Genomic DNA, 19,596 nt, shown 5'->3' on the forward strand with positions numbered 1-19,596 from the left:
TTACTCCACTGTCTTTTAGTACTTCCAGAAGGAAGTACTAAATGATGGCTCAGTAGCAAAAGCTCTGTATGGCCACATGTAGATAGATGCGCTCGCTGTTGTGGAAAGTATTAACAATAAAACTAACAGTGTGTAACGTGACATGTAACTCACTTAAATTAATTTTGATTAGTCCCATTAAAAAAGAACTGGCAATTATATTGTGTTCCATTGTCTTTGTTTACCTGTTTAACATGAATACGCTTGTTCACTATAATAGGTTGGGAATGCTCTCTCTGCTGAGTAAACCAGTGGAGAATTGCAGGGGAAAAGATCTTCTTATCTACATTTTGCTTAATTATATTTACATCTTCTATAAACTTCTCAGTTTAAGGCAGTGGTTAACCTTGTATCATCTGGCAATTCTAACTCCCAGTGCCACAGGGTTAATGAACATCACCTCAAGCACTTGCCATCATTTTGGCATTTACTTCAACATGCGGTCCAGCAACAGGTGCTATATCTAAAGTACATGTATAGTCAAATCTAGGCTAGACTGTTATCACTGTTCTATTTTGCCTTGGCCTCTTTTAACTGTTTATATGAATAACTCTGATACTCACTGACTTAGGTGAGTAAATCACCTTTTTGTCCTTGAGAAACTAGGCCCATTTTATGATTACAATATGTCCAGGTGATGACTTCTTGTATAAATCAGTGGGAGGATAAAGGAAAACAATGCCCCCCAAATATATTTGTGGTAGCTTCTCTATCACTTTTGTACCACAACCCCCATCCCACCCTCTTTCAAACAGTTCTGACACCCATTCTGATCCTTGAACATTTCCTGCTATAACCACGTACACCATTCATTAATTGGTGTTTGATCTGGATTGCATTGTTTTATAGCATACAAAATATATATGATGTAAAGCTCTGCCTTTATACTATAAACTTCCCAGGATGACTTGTTATTTGCATACCACACTTCAGCTATTACATACTACCCAGGACTCCAGAGACCTGTAAACAAGACATAATAATTGCATCTGCAATTCTTTCCTTTTAAATCCATGTGGCAAAAGAAGATTTCTATTCCAAATTTACCTCTCAACTCTTTACTTAAGTTCTGCTTCCTACTTTAATTATCATCTTACTATTGTTCTAGGAGACCATAGTTTTAAAAATAATGTCAAAAAAGGCACAGTGGAATAGGAAGTGTTCACCACTGGAATGGACTAAGACAGTGTTGATACTTGGGAACATTTATAAAGTATTTGGTAATATTTGGGAGCTCCATAAAAGTTATCTACAAAAGGTCCACTTAGTTATATGTGCTATTTCTAAATATTTTAGTGCTGATTTTAGTAGTCATTAGCTAGCAGATTCTTATCGAATAGACCAGTCTCTCACTATGTTAAAGAAATACATGTATACGTATTCTGTGGTACTATATAATAAGAGGTGGAACATCTTTAATGCTTCAGTCATTGGAATCCTAACACACATATCTCAGATGTACTGTTCCTCTAAAGTATGCAAGATTTCTTTGGTCTGCCGGAAACTGATGCAGATACCTTGACTCTTTTCACTAGAATGGCATTTTTTCTGGTTATGGCATTGTGACAAGGGTTGACCTGAGGCAGGACATACTAAAAAAAATGCCATGTTCAAAGAGTATAAAGTTCAGATACATTCATAGAAGGGAGTGATGAGAGGAAGGAAGCGGGGCAAGAAGATGAATCATGTTTAGAAGTGTTATTACAGTGCTGCTCTCCCTCAAAGTTTAACTATGGTTCACTGAGGTGCTGCCTAGTATAAATTTTGCTTACAATCCCCATAAAAAGTGCAAATGGTGCTAATAAATAATAATCAAATATTATTATTATTATTATTATTATTATAATTGAAGGCCTCAGAAAAAAAGGCCAGCCAGTAAACCAACCAACCAAGTCAAAAGGACATGTTTTCTCTCTAGTAGATAAATTTGCAATAACTGTAATGTTCCAACTGATTCAATAAAACTAAACTCTTAAAAAAAGAGATATTCTTTATATAAAAAAGCCCTTGCAATGCAGATGTCTATTAGCAACATAGAGTAGTATACTGTACATCTGCAGCCAAAAAAAAAATCGAATCACTTTGCACTGAAGTTTTCCAAAATATAAAGCTCTGTTTAGAAGCAAGCATTACCACCACTGGACAGACAGGTCACGACACTGATGCATCACCCACTCACTGTAGTAGGCCCTAAGTCCTACCCCTAAATTTTAACACTTTCGGTTCCATATACGTTGTAACCTTCTCTATAAGTTGCTAAATTGTGGGTATTCTGCGAGGAAGTTGGATTAAAAGTCTGTGCACTCTTTGCCACCTTCATTCGCTTCGCCTCTGCCCTGGACTTGTAACAGAACTCTATCAAAGCCACCAGCATTGCCAAGCCCAAGCCTCCAACCAGAATGTAGAAGACTCCAGCAACGTTGCTGAGACTCAAGGCACTCGTCTTGTCCTGAGAAAACAGAAGCAACATGTTAACCACTGATACAAGATACACCTGGTGAGCAAAAGCTACACATTGAAAACTTGAATTTTAAAAAGTTCTACTGAAATTAACTGATAATCATTTACAAATTCTCACAAAGATTTGTCTGTCTAGATTTGTAAAATACATTTTAGCTGCTAAGTCTCCCTGACCAACGTTAAAAAATGTTTAAATGTGTGTTACCAGTACTTTAAGACATAAACAGCCACTTGCTAACAGCTGTAATATGTTATTGCCCTTAACTGTAGCCCTAAACAATGATATATTCCACTATTTAATAAAAATGTTTATTGGGATATGAAACTAGATTATTTAGGCTGTTTAAAAGCTTTCTAATCCCCTAATCTGTTTACATAAAATAGTACACTTCATGATTTTTACTTCTGCTCTATACTGCTGTATATTTAAAAACCCAGATTGACTAGCACTGTGCTTATTAACTAACACATTTGAAGTACTGGTATATTTGACTTAACACTATCCTTTATACTTCAAGAAAAAAATCATTAATATAAAATTAGTCCTGGAATATATTAGGCACTACCATTAATTTTATGCATAATTCATTATATATTTTTAATTTGATGGTATTAGACTATTAGGCTTCTTCCATAGAGACTGCATTAATAAGGTTATTTAATAAGCAATACATACAATCTTGTAAATCAGTTTCCTAAGTATTTGTATGTTAGAAAAAATAGGGTAATAGCTTATACTAGTGTTTATTTTATACATTCTCTGCTTAATGGGCTTTTTATAACAGATATCTATTACACATTTCATTATAATTGGTTTGGACATAAACTGGTGTTTTACCTGGATGTCAAAATATGTGCATAATATTTCAGCTCAACTTTCTAGGCACTTCTTCAGAATTGATTTTTATGTAATAATTTGTTAGCATTAAGGTGGATCTAAAATCTTTCTTTAATAGCAGATTTTATATATTGTAATCTATGGACAATAGTTAACTTCTTGCTGTAATAACTTTACTATTATACACTATGTAACACTACATATTATTTGTAGCAATATTTAATTTAAAGGTGCACTATATGATCAAGCCCTGAGAACTTGGCAATTAGCAGATCACACTGACATTAATGCACAGGAAACCTAGATCTGAATGTAGTCAATAATTGGCATGGTTTATTCAATATCATGTGTCCCCCCTTAGCAAATCTAGAGTAGCTTCAGCTTTGGAGGCGATGGCCACTTCTCCCTGGTGGCAGGTCACTTGTAATCCTGATGCTTGTGCACAGCAAGTCAGGAGGGAGGGAAAACTATGGCCTAAAGTGGTAGGTAAAAGCCTCTTAGACTTTAATTTACAGTGAATATGAGACTGTAATTTCTGCCATAGCAAAGACCGCATTACTTCTGATGGATTTATATGTCCTCAAACCTCACTTGGCATGGAGTATGAAAGATAGGAGAAATACTTATTTCTATTTGTTTTCTTCTGGCCATATGGAGTCACTCTTAGCACTAAGCAGCAAGAAATCACTGCCTCATACTCCTCTGTAGGCCCAAGGCAACACAGATTGGAGCTGGGGCAATATCATTGGGAATTCAGGGTGGGGCAGTAATTAGTGGGGTCTCTTCATATGGAAGAAGAATACCTGAATCCCAAATATTTCTCTTTAGGATGACAAGGAAGTGGAAAAGGACATATCATTGTCTAAGATTTGTGAGGAAAAATGCTGTTAGGGTTTTCTTAAGGGTGTCTGGGAGTAAAACCCAGAACTGATATACCAGGATGAAGAGGCAGAAGGTTACTAAAAGTTGAAGCCCTTTCATCTCTAAATTCAAGTTCGGTGTATACCTGCTCATTGTGGAGATAAGAGTGTTTCTTATATAAAGCTAGGCCAGGCTGCAATGAAGAAAGGAAATCCCTTTTGTTTTGGTGTCTCATCTTCCAAGAACTTAGTGATTTCAGCTAGGCCATTTCTTAAATGAGAAGGAACAAGTGGATAGAAGGAGGGATTGCAAAAAGAGCAAACAGAACAATGTTCTCAGCACTTAGGTGAAAAATATCCTGCTTTTCAGATCTTCCAGGATCCTTTAAACTGTAGGAAAATGTCAGGTGATTTGTGATTTTAAAAAAAATTAACCTCATGGGAAAACTTAGGAAAGTAATAGTGCTTCTTTAAATTAAACTGCCGTCAATGGCATTCTGTGGTAAGCAGGGGAAAGCATATTTTGCTGAATCTACTTGTGAGTAATTATTTCCAAGTAATTTTTTCCATTACTCCCTTTACTGCTTTGTGAACACATAGTAGGTCCCGAACTGCAGCAACTGACCTTACTTCCAGAGTCCTTGGGTCCACATTCACCTTTATCGTACCACCATTTGTTTTTCAGCTTGTCTAAGACGCCTGCCTCACTGAGTTTCAAAACGGCAAGGTTTACAGGAGTTCTTCACGTGGAAAATAACATAAATAACATTATATATGTTATTTTATGTTATTCAAGTACAACTACATAGAATCGCATTGCAAAGTGACAGAGCAGAGGCCACAGTGGGTGCTATGTCATGTACTATAGGCCCAGGTTTAGAGACAGACATATGACCGGGACCTGCTCCATCGCTTTAGGTAATGGGCACATACTGCTGGGGAACTCTTGTAAATAAATAGTATGCAATTACTGTGAACCCAAAACTATTGGCTTAGATGTATTAACAATATAGTCTTCCGGGATGTAAATGGTTTAACTTTTTCAAAATGTACTCATCTGTGTTTGCATCTGTCTTTGCATCTATATATAATTCAATTTGGCCAGAGATATTTCATTTACTGCCCTAAAATGATGAAGATAGGACAAACAATACTTCTGTATTTTTTTTTTAACCATACCAATCCTATGGGCATTCTCAGTGCAAAACACCTACTGACTTCAACAGGAATTCTGCATATCCATAACCTACAAGATGAGGTCCTAATGCTGCTACCCTCAGGTAAAAGGCAAGAGAGAGAGAGGCAGTCAAAGCTTGGCTTCAGTTTCCATCACCAATTGAGTTTGTACTGCCTGAGGTCCTGGAAAATAAATTCAAGGTTTTGTTTAACTCTCGTGGATTTGGATGCATTTTACAATGAGGTAGTAAATTATTACTTGAAACTTCCTCTCTTAATTGCATTATTTTATGGAGACATTCCAATCATGTTTAATCTTCAAATAAAACAGAATCCAGGGAATTGAAGTTAGGAACTGCTGTGGGTTAACTTAATTAAAAATATCTTCAGGATACTGGATTAATGCTTAGGTTTCATGTCAGTGTTGTAGTACAGTTTGTAAACCACTGAAATAATACTTGACTATGATGACTTTAATTTACCTTCTCCAGCAAATCATCAACTGTCAAATGCTTAAGGTGGTACACACATTGATATGTATTTATGTGCAGGTGTGAATTAGCATATAGTATATTGCAGAAAGGGAGAAACAGTGCATAACATACAGACTGCTCTGAGATACCATAAATAGACTGAAAGGTACCAGTACATCATATAAGACAATAATTGATCTTGTGTGTATCACTAGATTCTTTTGATAAAATACATTCATACAAGAAGGGTAATCCATATGATTTCTAACTAATTTATGGAATTAGGGTTTAAAATATTAAAAAAAAATAGAACTATGGGAACATTAATATTCACAAATGAATCCCCCTATTACAATAGGTAGTATAAGAGAGAGTAAAGAGATTTTAATCATACTCACATGATTTGAAATCTAATTCTCAGAATTCGTATGCAAACTTGAACTTAGATATAAACAGAACATTACATTTTAGCATTCTGATGTCATAATTTGGGCTTCTGACCTTAATAAATACAGACTATCCGCTATATATTTTCAAGTGCCATGTAAGCTAATAAAAATATTTCATTTGCTTTCAGACCCATGTCCATTCAGTGCATCTGAACACACTGTTTATACCATAGAAAGCACTGGTAGCCTTGTCTTATTCAACATTTAAACTTACATTTTATATTCAGGCTTCCTGGCAGGAGGCTGTGCAGGTTGAAAGTGGAGTATAAGAATTCCATAGCTGAGAAAACTGAAATGAATGAGTACCACTTTGATATGCTGGCAAATGGCCTGCTAATATGATCCTCTCTCTGTGTCTGATACAGATGTGAAAAAATGGACATTATGATATGGTTAGAAGATAGTCATTGTCCATAAGCACTTACATATTGGCTAAGTCCCCATGCAAATGATTCCTGTCCCATTTTATATCATAGGATCAGTTAATGTATATAGAAAGGACAGCTAGGTTTTGTTCTTCTGGTAAAACTCCAGAGCAACTTAACAGAAGCCAGAAGAATTACTCCAGATTAAAGTGAGCTGAGTTAGATGAGAATTAGAATGTAGATACTAATTTTTTAACATAAATATCAAGTAAAGTAGCTATATGTTCTTAGGTAGAAAAATAGTTAGTTCCTCATTCTTTTACCTAGCATTTCAGAATTTAGGAACATAAAGAATCTTAGCCTGAAACATTATGGATTTCTTTCCTATCTGAAATCTACCTCTATCCCTCTCTCTGTGTATGGAAGAGGCCAGTAGAAGAAGTGCTGTAGAGGAATCATCTAACCAACGGCATGATTTACCTAAACTGTAAAATGGCCCAGCCTTCTGTAATGTTTGGCTGAATGCTATAGACAAGAGGGATAAGGAAATTCTATAACCACTGCGTTATAAATATTGAACATTAACATGTCATCAGCTCTGGTCTCCTATTCTGCAACACTACTTACTCTGTCCAGACACCTGCTGCATCAGTAGTCTACAGCAGTTCAATCAAATCTGCTCTCAGACATACCAGTTCAGCACATGTAGCATCAATAGGAATCTTGTACAAGCTTGAGAGAGGAAGCTGACCTTTAAACTTTTATTTAAACAGTAGCATCTTGATTGTAATCATTTTTTTAGGGGGGTGGTTAAGGACTGTACCATAAATAAACACTTCATTAATTGTAGATACTTCTGGTCAAAGTTTTAAAAAGGGGTTCATATTTTAAATATAAAAAATGTTGTCCTCCTTTAAATCAGCTGTGGAAGAGGTTGGTATTAAGATTAGTAAAACAAAATTCAGATTTAAGAGCAACCTGAAGGTTTACAAGAATTTAAAAGGCACATTATAAATTGAATTAAGCTTTAATGGTGGGCAAATGTTATATACAACTTAGATTCTAATTTACATACATGAAAGTTGAATACCAAGCTTTTACCAGGGGGTTCATTACCTAAGTGTCCTTTCTTTTGCAAATCTTCCCTCTAGGCTGTAGACAGAGCTCTATTTAACCACAACTCTCAATAAGGCAAACAGCACTGGCCTTTCCTATAATGAGTAGAAAGATGTAGTGACTAGTCCCATTAATTTTAAGGGTGTCAGAATCAATAAATATCAATATGATATGTTGTCTGTTTAACAAGAAAAGGGGACTACAGAAACATAAAATGAGTTAGAGCCTGGCATTACATTTTCCACCAAGCACAGTCCTGTGTATTGTACAGTCTAATGGGAAATGACACTATAGATTTTTTAAACTTGGATAGAGTTTCTTGAGTTACAGGTGTTGGGCTAGTATAAATGACATAGTTCTATTAAAGTCCATGTACTCATGTCAACTTACAGCCATTGAGGATTTGTCCCATTATTAATATTGTGATATAAATCTTTCCTCAACTCTTTTGAAGATAGGAAATTAACTTCATTCAAATGGGCCTAAAGTTATAGTATGAAATTATGGTAGCCCATGTTATTTTGGGGAACTGCTTTTTTCAAACCTAAGCTTTAGTTTCAAAAGTGACTTAAGAGCTTAAGCCTTCTTGAAAGACTATATCAATTATAAATCCATTACATGGTGCTCTGCAAGGCAACAGATAGTCAGTAAATCCACAGGGATGGATGATGAGAGACCTTTTCTCTAGCTAGCTGGATTTAAGATACACATGGTGAGGGCCAGCAGGTCTGCTAGGCAAGCACTTCTTTTTGTTAAACTTTAGTTTAAAAGCACAGAATAGAGGTAGGAGGAGTTTGTAAAGGTCTAGTTCCATAAGATGCTAAGTACCTTGTTAGGACCTTTAAATCCCACTGATGATATAGTGTCTGTACTGTACTGTACGACTGAGACACAAACTTGGGATTCACCATTCTGGGTGTGCTGATTACCTGAGTCTCTTCAACACAGCACCTTCTGGCCATAGAATAGCAGGATAGATGAGAGGAAGTTTTTCTTGCTGAAGAGCATGGAGTGCACTATGATTTAAAGTGGCAAGTCAGTTCAGGTTGCTTTTTCTTTTTTAAACTTTATATAAATCCAGAAGGATAATCTCTTTGAAGGATTGACTCATGTACTACAGTTGCAGTTTGCAGCTCCTAGCACTACAGCAAAACCACAGGTTGCATCATCCTGCACTCTCTGCTAACTTTGTTTTTTGATACAAAATGAAAGGAAATAAAGGCATTATTCAGAGCCCATTGAATCAATGGAAAGAATTTCATTGACTTATATTGCACATGGAGATTTACTTCAAAAGGAAGGGATTTTGTAGAAGATAAATGCCAATACTTCTATCAAGTCAAGGATTAATTTGGACATCTGTATTAACCGTCCCCACCAAGAAAACCCTAACAAATACAGTTGCTCTGCAGAATTTCTATATTATACTCCTTGAAGTTTTTTACCTTACCAATCATAATTCCTACCATGACATAACATCATTAGATTTCCTGATGTCATGTAGACTATGGTAGGCCTTAAGTTGCTCCATGGTGATGTAGTATATAGCATGTGCTTGCAGTCCTTTAACCAAAGTTTGGGTGAGAAGAAGCAGCAAAGGAAGTGATGAGGTCAGAGGACATCATAAGGTATGAACCATTTTGGAAAATTTAAGGAAGAAAAAAAAAAGGGGGTAAAGGTCACTAAAAGTCAATTACAGTAAAGGTCAATTAGGGTGATTTGATGCTAGAAAAGGCTAATTTTAGGCAAGATAGGGAATAAAAATGGGTATGTGAATATTAGAGTAATACCTATTAGGAATATGTGTGTGTGTGTACTAGCTTATTTGTGTGTATGTATTAGCTTAGTACATACTTAGTATTTAGTAAGCTTTTTTATATTGAACCAGTCAAAGAGTCTAAAAATCTAGGTTAATCTCAGAATTTGTGCTCTTTATCTTTGACTTATGGTACTTGCAGAATAGCCTGTCTTCAGGTGAACCAAGATAAGAGCTGTTTTAAAATTTAATTCAAAACTTAGCTGAGAAGTCCTTTCCCCTAACATGATGACCCCATTAGGGGCTTTTAAAGACTTTAGGAGCTAAGGAAATTAATTTAATATTCTCTCAAATGTTAATAGGATTATTTCTCTAGACAAATGCATATGTAACAAATTTTAATCATTTGCTTGGCATGCTTTAACTGTGCTGTTTGGTCCTTTATATAATCTGTACGTAGCTGTTATCGTTGCTATTAAAATGTATCTACATTTATGCTTGCATTTTATTTTGGCAGGACTAGCTCTTCGAACCTTCCTTGCTTCTCAAAATATATTTGAGGATCAAGACATGTTCTTTTCCCTGTGCAACGCATTCCACTCTCCTCTTCCACTTTTATACATTAATTTCCCACATTTTCCTCCATGTGGCTGCTTCCTAGCCTCTCCTTCCCTATTCATTCCCCCTCCCCCACCTCATTGCTTCTGCAATCTCTTGGTGCTTTTCAAGCTCTGTCCCTTTCAAAACGTTTTGTCCATCTTCTCTATTATATCCTAGGATGTTCTGCTCTTCCTTTATCTACCTCCTTCCATGTAGATCCCAATGACTAATAAACACTATTAGAAAAAAAAAAATTCAAGCTAGCGAACTCATTACCCTGCTCTGAAGCATTACATTCTGTTCTGTTTCTTATATTTTTGCCATGTTGAACCGATGTTAACATTTACTGTAAGGAAAAGGGAGATATTTTGCATGTCATCTTTATGACATTTATCTTAGATTTAAAAACTTCAATGAAAACATTCGAGCCACTGGTGATTTGGCTGGAGCATTATTAAAAAAAGTGAATGTGAGAATGTTTTGGCTTCCTTACAGGTTTCCTGACAAGAAGTTATAGTTAAAACATGATGCAGTTGCAGATAAGTGCAATCAGACCTCGTATTCGCATGTACTTTCGAAAAGAAAATATAGACAACTGTTGAAACTGTACATGCTGGCCAGCAGAACAGAGGCAGGAAAAACAGGTAGAGAGGACTGACAGCAGGTAAACTGAAGAGAATCAGGACATCAGATCTGGGTAAGTGCAAAGTAGCACAAAGGTTTCTGAGGCATGGGCAGAATAAGAGATTAGGAGGGCTGAGGAACGGAAAAAATACAGTGTTGGAAACTGCAAAGAAGGCTGCATAAACAATTCAGGATTTAGGCGTATGAGAAATCACTCAAGCTTTCCTCACCCATTCTTGTCAGTGTTCTTCAGAACACAGTGGTATGCCGATAGCTCTACGCTACCGGTGTTTAATATTCTCTCCACGTGTACACACTTGCACATAAATACATATTGATTTGGCTGATTTGGCCTGGAACATGAAAAATTTCATTAAAAAGCCCCATAAATCCATATTGAACAGCACTGGTTGGCAGGTGAGTACTTTTCATATTTTAATATTTACCCACCCCAGTTCCTTTTGAGTTCAAAGTAGTTTGCCGAATGGATGCTGAGACAAAAAAAGGCTAGAAAGTTGTATCACTGGCATCTGGGGAAAAAAATAATCAGTTTAAATGAAATGAAGGAAAAAATTAGCTAAACCTTATTTAGGGCATTATTATCTCAGGCTAAAATGTGTAGCTGGTGTGATAATGAAGGATTAAGCTACTTCAATTTCTGCTAGGGCATTTCAGTTTTCAGTAAAGGTATCATGCCACTTCAGCATCTGATAGATTAGGTGGCAATTCATAGAAATCATAGAAATAATAGAAAAGTAAGGTCACAAGGGATTTCCAGAGGTCATCTAGTCCAACACCCTCCTAAGGCAGGAACACCCCTATAAAATCCACTATCTAATTTATTAGAAAAACTAATGCACTCAACCTCAATACAACCTCAAGTCATAATACCTTAAATCTGTCAGAGGTAAACCAGGGGGACCTCAGTTGCCAACACCCTGCTGCTGCAAAGGTTGTTAAAACACACTCAAGAGATCCAAGGAAGAATGCCATGCCCCTGCTACAGAGGGAAATAGATCCCCCCACAGTCCATACCAATCTGACCGGGGGTAAAATTCCTTCCTGACCCCAAATATGGTGATCAGTCTGATCCTGAGCTGGGAGGCAATACCCTCTAGGCAGAATCTCTGGGTTTCAGTCCCATCAGGAGTACTGGCACACTCCAGTCAAAATCCCTAGTCTTGGTATGTTGGATATTAGGATAAAAACTGAAATGTTGTGAGCTGTGTTAGTTAAACAGGGAGTCCCTGCACCTGTATAAAGAGCAGGCTACGACTGTGAGGAAACAGAGCTGAGTTCCTCCACCTTCTCCTTGAAATCCATGAAAAATATGCTAAGGCAATGTGATTCACAAGAAAACACGGCTGATGCTTGTATTTGCCTTTGCTTCTAATTCACTGCAGCTAATTTTGAAAGGCTCCAACCATGCATTGCATGATTAGGATCTAATTCAGGTATTTACGGAAGAGAGAGTTTTCTCAGAATTGACAATATAATTTCTAGCAGGAACTTGTTAACTGATTAGCACATTCCATTTGGGAAACTTACAAAAAATGCAAATATTTTTGCTTTGACAGTAATTGCATACGTCTCAATGTTGATCTCAGTTACTAGCCATGTTGCAATACTAGCTTGGTGCTTTAGTTGTAGGCAAAACCCCAGCAGATGCACCAATTACTTTACATACTGTTTACCCGCTTTTGGTGACATTGAGGCTAACCTTGGAGTCACCTCCCCCGCTGCCACATTCTCCTTTGTCGTACCACCATTTGTTTTTCAATTTGTCCAAGAGGCCTTGTTCATTCAGTTTTAAAACTGCGAGGTTAACAGCATTTCTTGAAACGATAAAACATATTTTGTAAGAAACTGAACAGCTGTTAAGATGTTAGAAGGAATGAGGACTTAAGCGCTTTTATAAGCTTCATCCACATACTAAATAAACCTCTCATTTCCATATTATAAAATCCCCGACAGTATAAGAAAACGTGTTTATTTTGAAGCATGAAAAGTATGACTTTTTTAATGGCTTAGCTTTTAGCAAAAAAATGAGATTTCAATCAATCAACTAAAACAGTTATGTGAATATATTTACAAAATAAGGTTTTTTTCTGACTGGATATCGTTAAAACAATCAGCTCAGTGCTCAGCAGCTAAAAGGCAAATAAAATATTAGGAATTATTAAGAAATGAATTGCAAATAAAATGGAAAGTATCATTATCCGCCTTTATAAATCCATGGTGTACCTTGGATACTGTGCCCAGTTTTGATTCCCACTTCTCAAAAAGGATATAGAAGAGCTAGAGAAGATATAGAGAAGGGCAACAAGGATGATCAGTGGTATGGAGGGTCTTAAGGAAAGACTTAAGAGGTTAGCCCTATTCAGTTTTGAAAAGAGGTACATGAGAGGGGACATGATAATAGTAATTGGTGAAGAGAAAGTAAATAGGGATTTCTTATTTACTTATTTTTGGAGGAAAAAGTGCATCAGCAGCTATTGAACATGGGAATTAGAGGTTCAGCTTCTGAACTAGAACTTCCTAGACCTTAAATGCCAAAGGCTGCAAGTGGGAGAAGAAAAAGGGAAAGATCCTGGTTCTACGCTGTTCACTCTCCCTTTCAGCATCCATGCTCTGGCATTGTGAGACAAAGGATACTGGGCAAGATGGACCTATGCTCTGACTCAGTAGATGGTAGTTATGTTCCTATGTTCTCATGTATACAAGGTTAATTTGATTCTGTTTTAACTTTAGAATATCACCACTTTCAAAACAAGCTTAATATAGGCCTAGGTTTTAAATAGACAGGAAATGGTATTTAAGAGCCATATTTTAAAAATCTAAATCTGTACTTTATTGTTAGTTCCACAGTTACTGCATATTATCCAGAAAACCTACATGATTATTAATCCATCAAGGCATATATACTGTGTTCATTACATTTTATGGAAGTTTAATACTTTATGGGATGTTAATTATGTCCCAGCCCCCTGCCCCAATTAATTTCAAATTAATTGCTAAGAGGACACAGCCTCCTGCTAAACCCCTAAATCAATGTTTACTCATAAATATTAATAATAAACATTTATATAATGATCCACTTGTTCAAAGAACTTAACACATGATGGCATTTCTTGCATCTCAGGGAGCCCACAAAGAGCTGCATGCCTTTGAGATGTGCACCACACTTCTCTGCAGGCAAAATCTGACTAGGGCTGCCTGCTCAAGTGGAGGGTTTGTGGAATAATGGCTTTGCCTACTTTCCATCTTCTTTGGGTGAGTATTCATACCCAGGTGGGCAGTATCTGTGAATTGAGCACAGGGGCAAGGTAAAGGAATTCTTTGTACTCTCACCCTGCTCTGCACATCTTTTCACAATTCACAGAAGAAAAGGCAATGTCATTATTTCCATTGTCCAGAAAATGAAAATGAGGCAATACTACCTCTTTGGGACTTTCTCCCTCTTGACTCTGTTGAAACTTATCTGTGGAGGATATACAGTGGAGAAAGACTTCAGTGAAGGCAATGACCACATTCACTTAATTGCGGTCCATCTCAATGTTGTGGAATCCTCTATGCAGGATTCAAGAGAAGCAACAAGTTGGAGAACATTTGGAAACAAAGCTCTGGCAGGGTGCTGGTGCCAAGAGTCACAGGGGATGAGGAGGGTAGGCACCTGGAGAGAGACCTTCAAAGAGCTGCCAATAATTCCATAGATCTAGAGGAACCCTCTGCATGGCAAGGGAGAAGTACCTGGGCTCCACAGATGAAAAAAGTATAACAGAAACTATAACAGTGCTGACTCATGACATTTTCCATCTCATTGGGTGCATCTACATGAGATGCTTTACTGTGCAGTAGTGTAGTTTGCTACATGGTAAGCATGTGTGTCTACATGTGCACATACTTACTGTGCAGTAAACCTCACTCATCATGAGACAATTTGCTACCTACAAATGCAAGCAGCAAATTTACTTGCAATTAGTTACTGCATAGTAGTGCTCATGTAGATGCCTGACCAGGAGCAAATTTGCTCCTGGTCAGCCGGCCACCAGGAGGCAGGAGAGTGCTCTCTGCCCCTGGGAGCTGCCTGGTACTGGGGTAGGTTCTGCCACCAGAGCCCAGGCAAGGATTATGTCTCCCTGCCCTGGGAGCAGGGAGCTCCACGCCCCCTGCTCCAAGATTGTGATCAGGGAGTGGTCTTGGAGCAGGAGGATCTCCTAACCTCCACTTCACCATCACAATTGGAATGTGGAGGGGAGGGAGGGGCTAAGAGATCCTTATCTCCCAGTGCCAGCTCTGTGGCAGTGGGCCAGTGCTGGGACATCCTTATCTCACAAATGCAGAGCTGGCAGAGAATCTCCCAGTGCTGGCTTCTCTGTTACAGAGCTGGCATGGGGAGCTCCCTGCTGGTGGGAGCTGGGGATCCTGTTCCCCACTCAGCACCATGATCATGGAGCAGAGGCTGGGAACAGTCCTGGGTGGGGTAGGTCCCATCCTCCTGCCCCAGTCAATTGGTGGGGCAGCTAGGAATGAGCTAGGTGCTTGCTGCCTCTCTGGTGGATCAGGGCAGGGGGGTTGGATCTGCTCCACCCCTGCAGCTTTTTCCAAGTCCTCTGTCCTCAGTCAGGGAACTGCGGACAGGAGCTCCCTGCTGCTGGGGAAGCGAGACATTGTCCTTGCCTCTGCAGCAGGCAGCACCCCGGGGGAAGGGTGCAATTTCCCAGCCCTGTGCAGGACACAACTGTCTCCTGGCTTGGTGCTCCCTGCCAGACCCTGGTCAAGCACCTAGCAGGAGCCTATATCTACCTCTGGTGGTGGCAGGCACTGGTGATGAATAGGGGGTGCATACAGGTGCATATGCACCCACTGAGATTGGCCATGCACCCCCTGGAAGTGCCAGCCATAAAACTGGAAGTGCTGGTGGAAGTGCACTTCCAGTTCTGCCGCTGGTGGTTCTGGGCTTCACGATTGGTGGTTCTGGGCTTGACAATTTTGCTCCAGGTCAGCAATCTGGTGCCCAGCCAGTCTCAGAAGGCACCAGTCACCCATGGTGACAGGGCCTCATTGCAGGGCCCCAGGAAGCATGAGAAGTTTGCTGCCATTAGCAGCAAATCTGCTTCTGCTTCCACTTCCCTGTACATGTGGATGCCTGCTCGGGAATGTTTACTCATGAGTAGTTTACTCATGAGTAAACTGCTCCTGGATCTAATGCATGTGTAGATACACGCACTTAGGAATAGATTTATAACCCTGTGGGCATGTCTACATGTGCACATTTAAAGCGCACTAGCCCAATTTAAGGTGCACCCATAATTCACATTAAAATGGTGATTTTAGCCTATTTGTGCCTAAATTTTATACCTGATTTATACATAAAGTGGGTTTCAAATCTAGGCATGTATAGTTAAGTCACATTAGTGCATGTGTAGATGTACTAATGCACATTAACACAGTGTATATCAATGGAAAGACACCATGTTAATGCGCATTATGAGACTTAGCTATTTGTGCCTAAATTTAATGCCTCTTAATTCACATTAGCACATCCATGTGTAGAAGCATGCCTAAATTGGCTTAAGCAAAGGTGCATTAAGTTTAGGCACATGTAAATACACGTGTAAAAACGCCCTGTATGGAATAAATGACTATTTTAGAACATCTTTCTTCTTTCTTTTATTGCCTGATAACAGCTTTTCATATAAGCCATTCTTGGAACCTAGACACATCCATGCTGGCTAATTATGACATTTTGGAAACTGTTTGTAGCAGAAATGACCTGAGCCTGTTTTCTCTGTAGTTACAGTTATATTAGATTGCCAGTATAGATAATGTAATTGCTTGCCTGTTCCTGAATCTGAAAAGAGAGAACTGTAGGCCAGAGTGGGAGTGATAACAGACTGCTCTTTGTGGATAAAGCCTTAGAGGAGAATTTAGCAGCCAATCTGACAAATGTAATTTTATATAAGTACTTTAATTATGGTTCATGATCTAGGGGGAGAGGTGACAATTGGATTGAAATTGTTCATTTGTCCCTTTCATTCCTGGAAGCAATTGCTTCTGAACCACAAATATGTACCATGGGTTTCTAATTAAACTTTTAGATTCAAAGGTTATGCTTCTGGCCTGCCTGTCCCATTCATAAAGTTATCATGATGTCCAATCCTGCTATTCTTATTCAGTAAAAGTTCCTGTTAACTTGAATGAACATTTTACCTGAGTGACAACTTGACACTAGTGCATATTATTTGTTTTGAAAACATTTAATGTGTAGGGCCTCAGGATGCTGTCAGTGAAATCAATGATAATACAGTACTGCCACTTATTTCAACTGGAGAAAGGGCAGGGTTTAACTCAGTGTTGGAGTCTTGTAATCCTCATACTGGGCAGCGCTGACATGAATGCTCCCCTTGAGAAAGCAACTATGTATTAGGGTTGCAGAGCCAGATCTGCATTAAAGATAAGTGGAAGTCTCTGGTATGAAAATAAGGTACATCTCAAGGAACAGTAAAAAAGGTTCTGATTCAGCAAGTTGTTTAAGCAATGGCTATGTACAGATGAGACATTTCTACTGGGAGAATTGTTGCTCTCTCCATGGAAACTATAAGTGTACATGCGTTCATTCAATTTCTGCCAAGAGAAACATGCCCCTTCTGGGAGAAAAATCAACCTGAAAGTTTTTTCTTACAAGAGAAACTCTCTTGCAAGAATCAGTGTGTGTAAGTTTCCTTCCTGATCTGGTGTTGGAGGGGAGAAAAGCAGCAGAAAAATGTTCCCTGCCTTTTCCCTAGATGGGGAATACCCACATTAGGGAATGGGTTGGGGTCTTTCTCCCACTAGTCTCCTCTCTCCTGAGCTGGCCTGGGAGGGGACTGGAGTGGCAGGGGCAAAGTCTCCTAACTCCTCCCCAGACTGTGGTCCCTGGTCTGAAAAGCAGGTGGGAGGTGTTGCTTCATTTCTTCCTTTGTTCTACTTCTGGCAACAAGAAGCAGAGTGGGGGAGCAGCTGATCCTTGCTCCCCACCAGCTCTTCAGATCAGGAACTCCAGCCTGAGGAGCAGGCAGGGGGTTTTCCCTGTGGCTCCCTCTGCAGGCAGCATTTAAAGCCCACAGGACTGTGAAATGTAATGGGCAGAGCTTCCTCCATCCCATTTCACAGCCCTACAAGCCTTGAACATACTGCCCACACTGCCCAGCTGCAAGCACATCTTGCACATGTTTAAATCAGGTTTGCCTGATAACAGTATAGACAAACAAGGTCTATTTTGTTGTTTCTAAATGCATACTCATATTTCATATAAACCATATTAACCAAGGTGAATGTACACAATATTATCTCTACACTAAAGACTCAATCCACTATCTGTTGATGGAGAAAGGAATACTTTGGCTTCAGTGACAACTGGTAAGAAAAGGACTTAAATCCTAAAATCCTTACTTAATTTTTTACTCTGTCTTTTTTCAGGGGAAAAAAACCACCCCATTGACTTCAGTGAAGATTTTGCATATGGCCTGAGCAAAAATGTAACAACAACTTTAGCCTTTTGCCTTTAGTATCGTAAAGATTGACACATTACAAGATTTTTCAAGTTAATATTCATACATAGATATTTCACCAGACCATTCCAGGGCATCGCTGTCTCAAACTAGAAAAAAATTATTTAAAGATTCTAAAAATAAATCTACTTTTAATTTGCATCTTGACAAATATTCCAAGTTATCCCCAAATATATTAAAATTAATGAGGAAAAAGCTTTCCCAGTATTTTAGAATAGCTGCAACTGGTTGAATAAGCCCAAAACAAGTAAAAAGAACCTGTTCCTGAGAGGGTTATTTAGCAGAGTATTTAGCCGTATCCGTAGACAGTGTCACAGCACAACAGAAGAATGGAAATAAAAAGGATGGACAAGAAAATGAGGATTTAAGCTGCAATTATTGCCCTGAAATTAAATTCTATTGTTTATAAATCTAACACGCTGTATGCCTTGTTATGTTTAGTAGGCCATGTAAAAACGGGTAGTTTCACACTGTTCTTTCTCTTGCTTTGTTATTAGATTATGACTCAACATGTGAAAATTCACTGCTTCAGCCTTCTTGAGGAATAATAAAGAGATTCTTTGCTCATGCTACAGCATCTTGTGAAGGAATGTGATTAAGTAGAAATCTCTCAACATGCATGATGACAGTTACTTTCACTCGACAATAGACTTGAGGCTTTAGGGCCAGATTTGATCATCCTTATGCATACTATATAGTTCTTTACTTAACTGTAAAGTACTACCTAACATAAGCATGAGTGGCAGAAGCTGCTATCATTAATTTAAAAAAATGGAGCTGAATACTAAAGTCCTCACTTAGGCAAATCTCCTATTTGAGACAATATTCCATAGTGAAGACAACCAGAGATTTATGAGAGTAAGGATTAAGTAGTAGAAAATAAGGAAGTCTTTTAATATTTGGTCCATAATATATATTCTGCATAATTATGGAAAACTTCAGAAGCATTTTATTAATAAAGAGAAAACAGAATTCTTGGATGCAATGGACAAAACTGTTTACCCAATTCTGGCTCCTTATATCATAGAATCAGTGAGTCAGAAGGGACCTAGACAGATCATCTAGTCCGACCCCTGCTATGGGCAGGAAGGAGCACTGGGGGTGGGAGGGGTCATAAGACCCCAGCCAGGTGCCAATCCAGTCTCCCCTTGAAGATTTCCAGGGAAGGTGAGAGCACCACCTCTCTGGGAAGCCTATTTCAGGCTCTGGCCACCCTTACCGTGAAGTAGTTCTTCCTAATATCTAACCTAAACCTATCCTCCCTCAGCTTGTGGCCATTGTTCCTGG

At 38.5% G+C, this 19,596-nt stretch overlaps 1 protein-coding gene across 3 annotated transcripts in view; it reads right to left on the reverse strand.

Moving 5' to 3' along the window:
* GRIA4 (glutamate ionotropic receptor AMPA type subunit 4) overlaps positions 1-19,596 on the reverse strand; it is a 418,357-nt gene that overhangs the window by 6,772 nt on the left and 391,989 nt on the right. Inside the window, exons 14-15 of one of the 3 annotated variants that reach the window (XM_019530259.1) lie at positions 4,823-4,937; positions 2,354-2,488 (exon numbers count right to left, since the gene is read on the reverse strand). In XM_019530259.1, the coding sequence (XP_019385804.1) occupies positions 2,354-2,488; positions 4,823-4,937 (250 nt within the window). Of the gene's footprint in view, positions 1-2,240; positions 2,489-4,822; positions 4,938-12,476; positions 12,592-19,596 lie in introns of all 3 variants that reach the window. The other 2 variants (XM_019530260.1, XM_019530261.1) reach the window with 2 other exon arrangements.

This window comes from Crocodylus porosus, unplaced genomic scaffold (assembly GCF_001723895.1).
Source record: "Crocodylus porosus isolate Cpor-Errol unplaced genomic scaffold, CroPor_comp1, whole genome shotgun sequence".
Classification (NCBI taxonomy): domain Eukaryota; kingdom Metazoa; phylum Chordata; order Crocodylia; family Crocodylidae; genus Crocodylus; species Crocodylus porosus.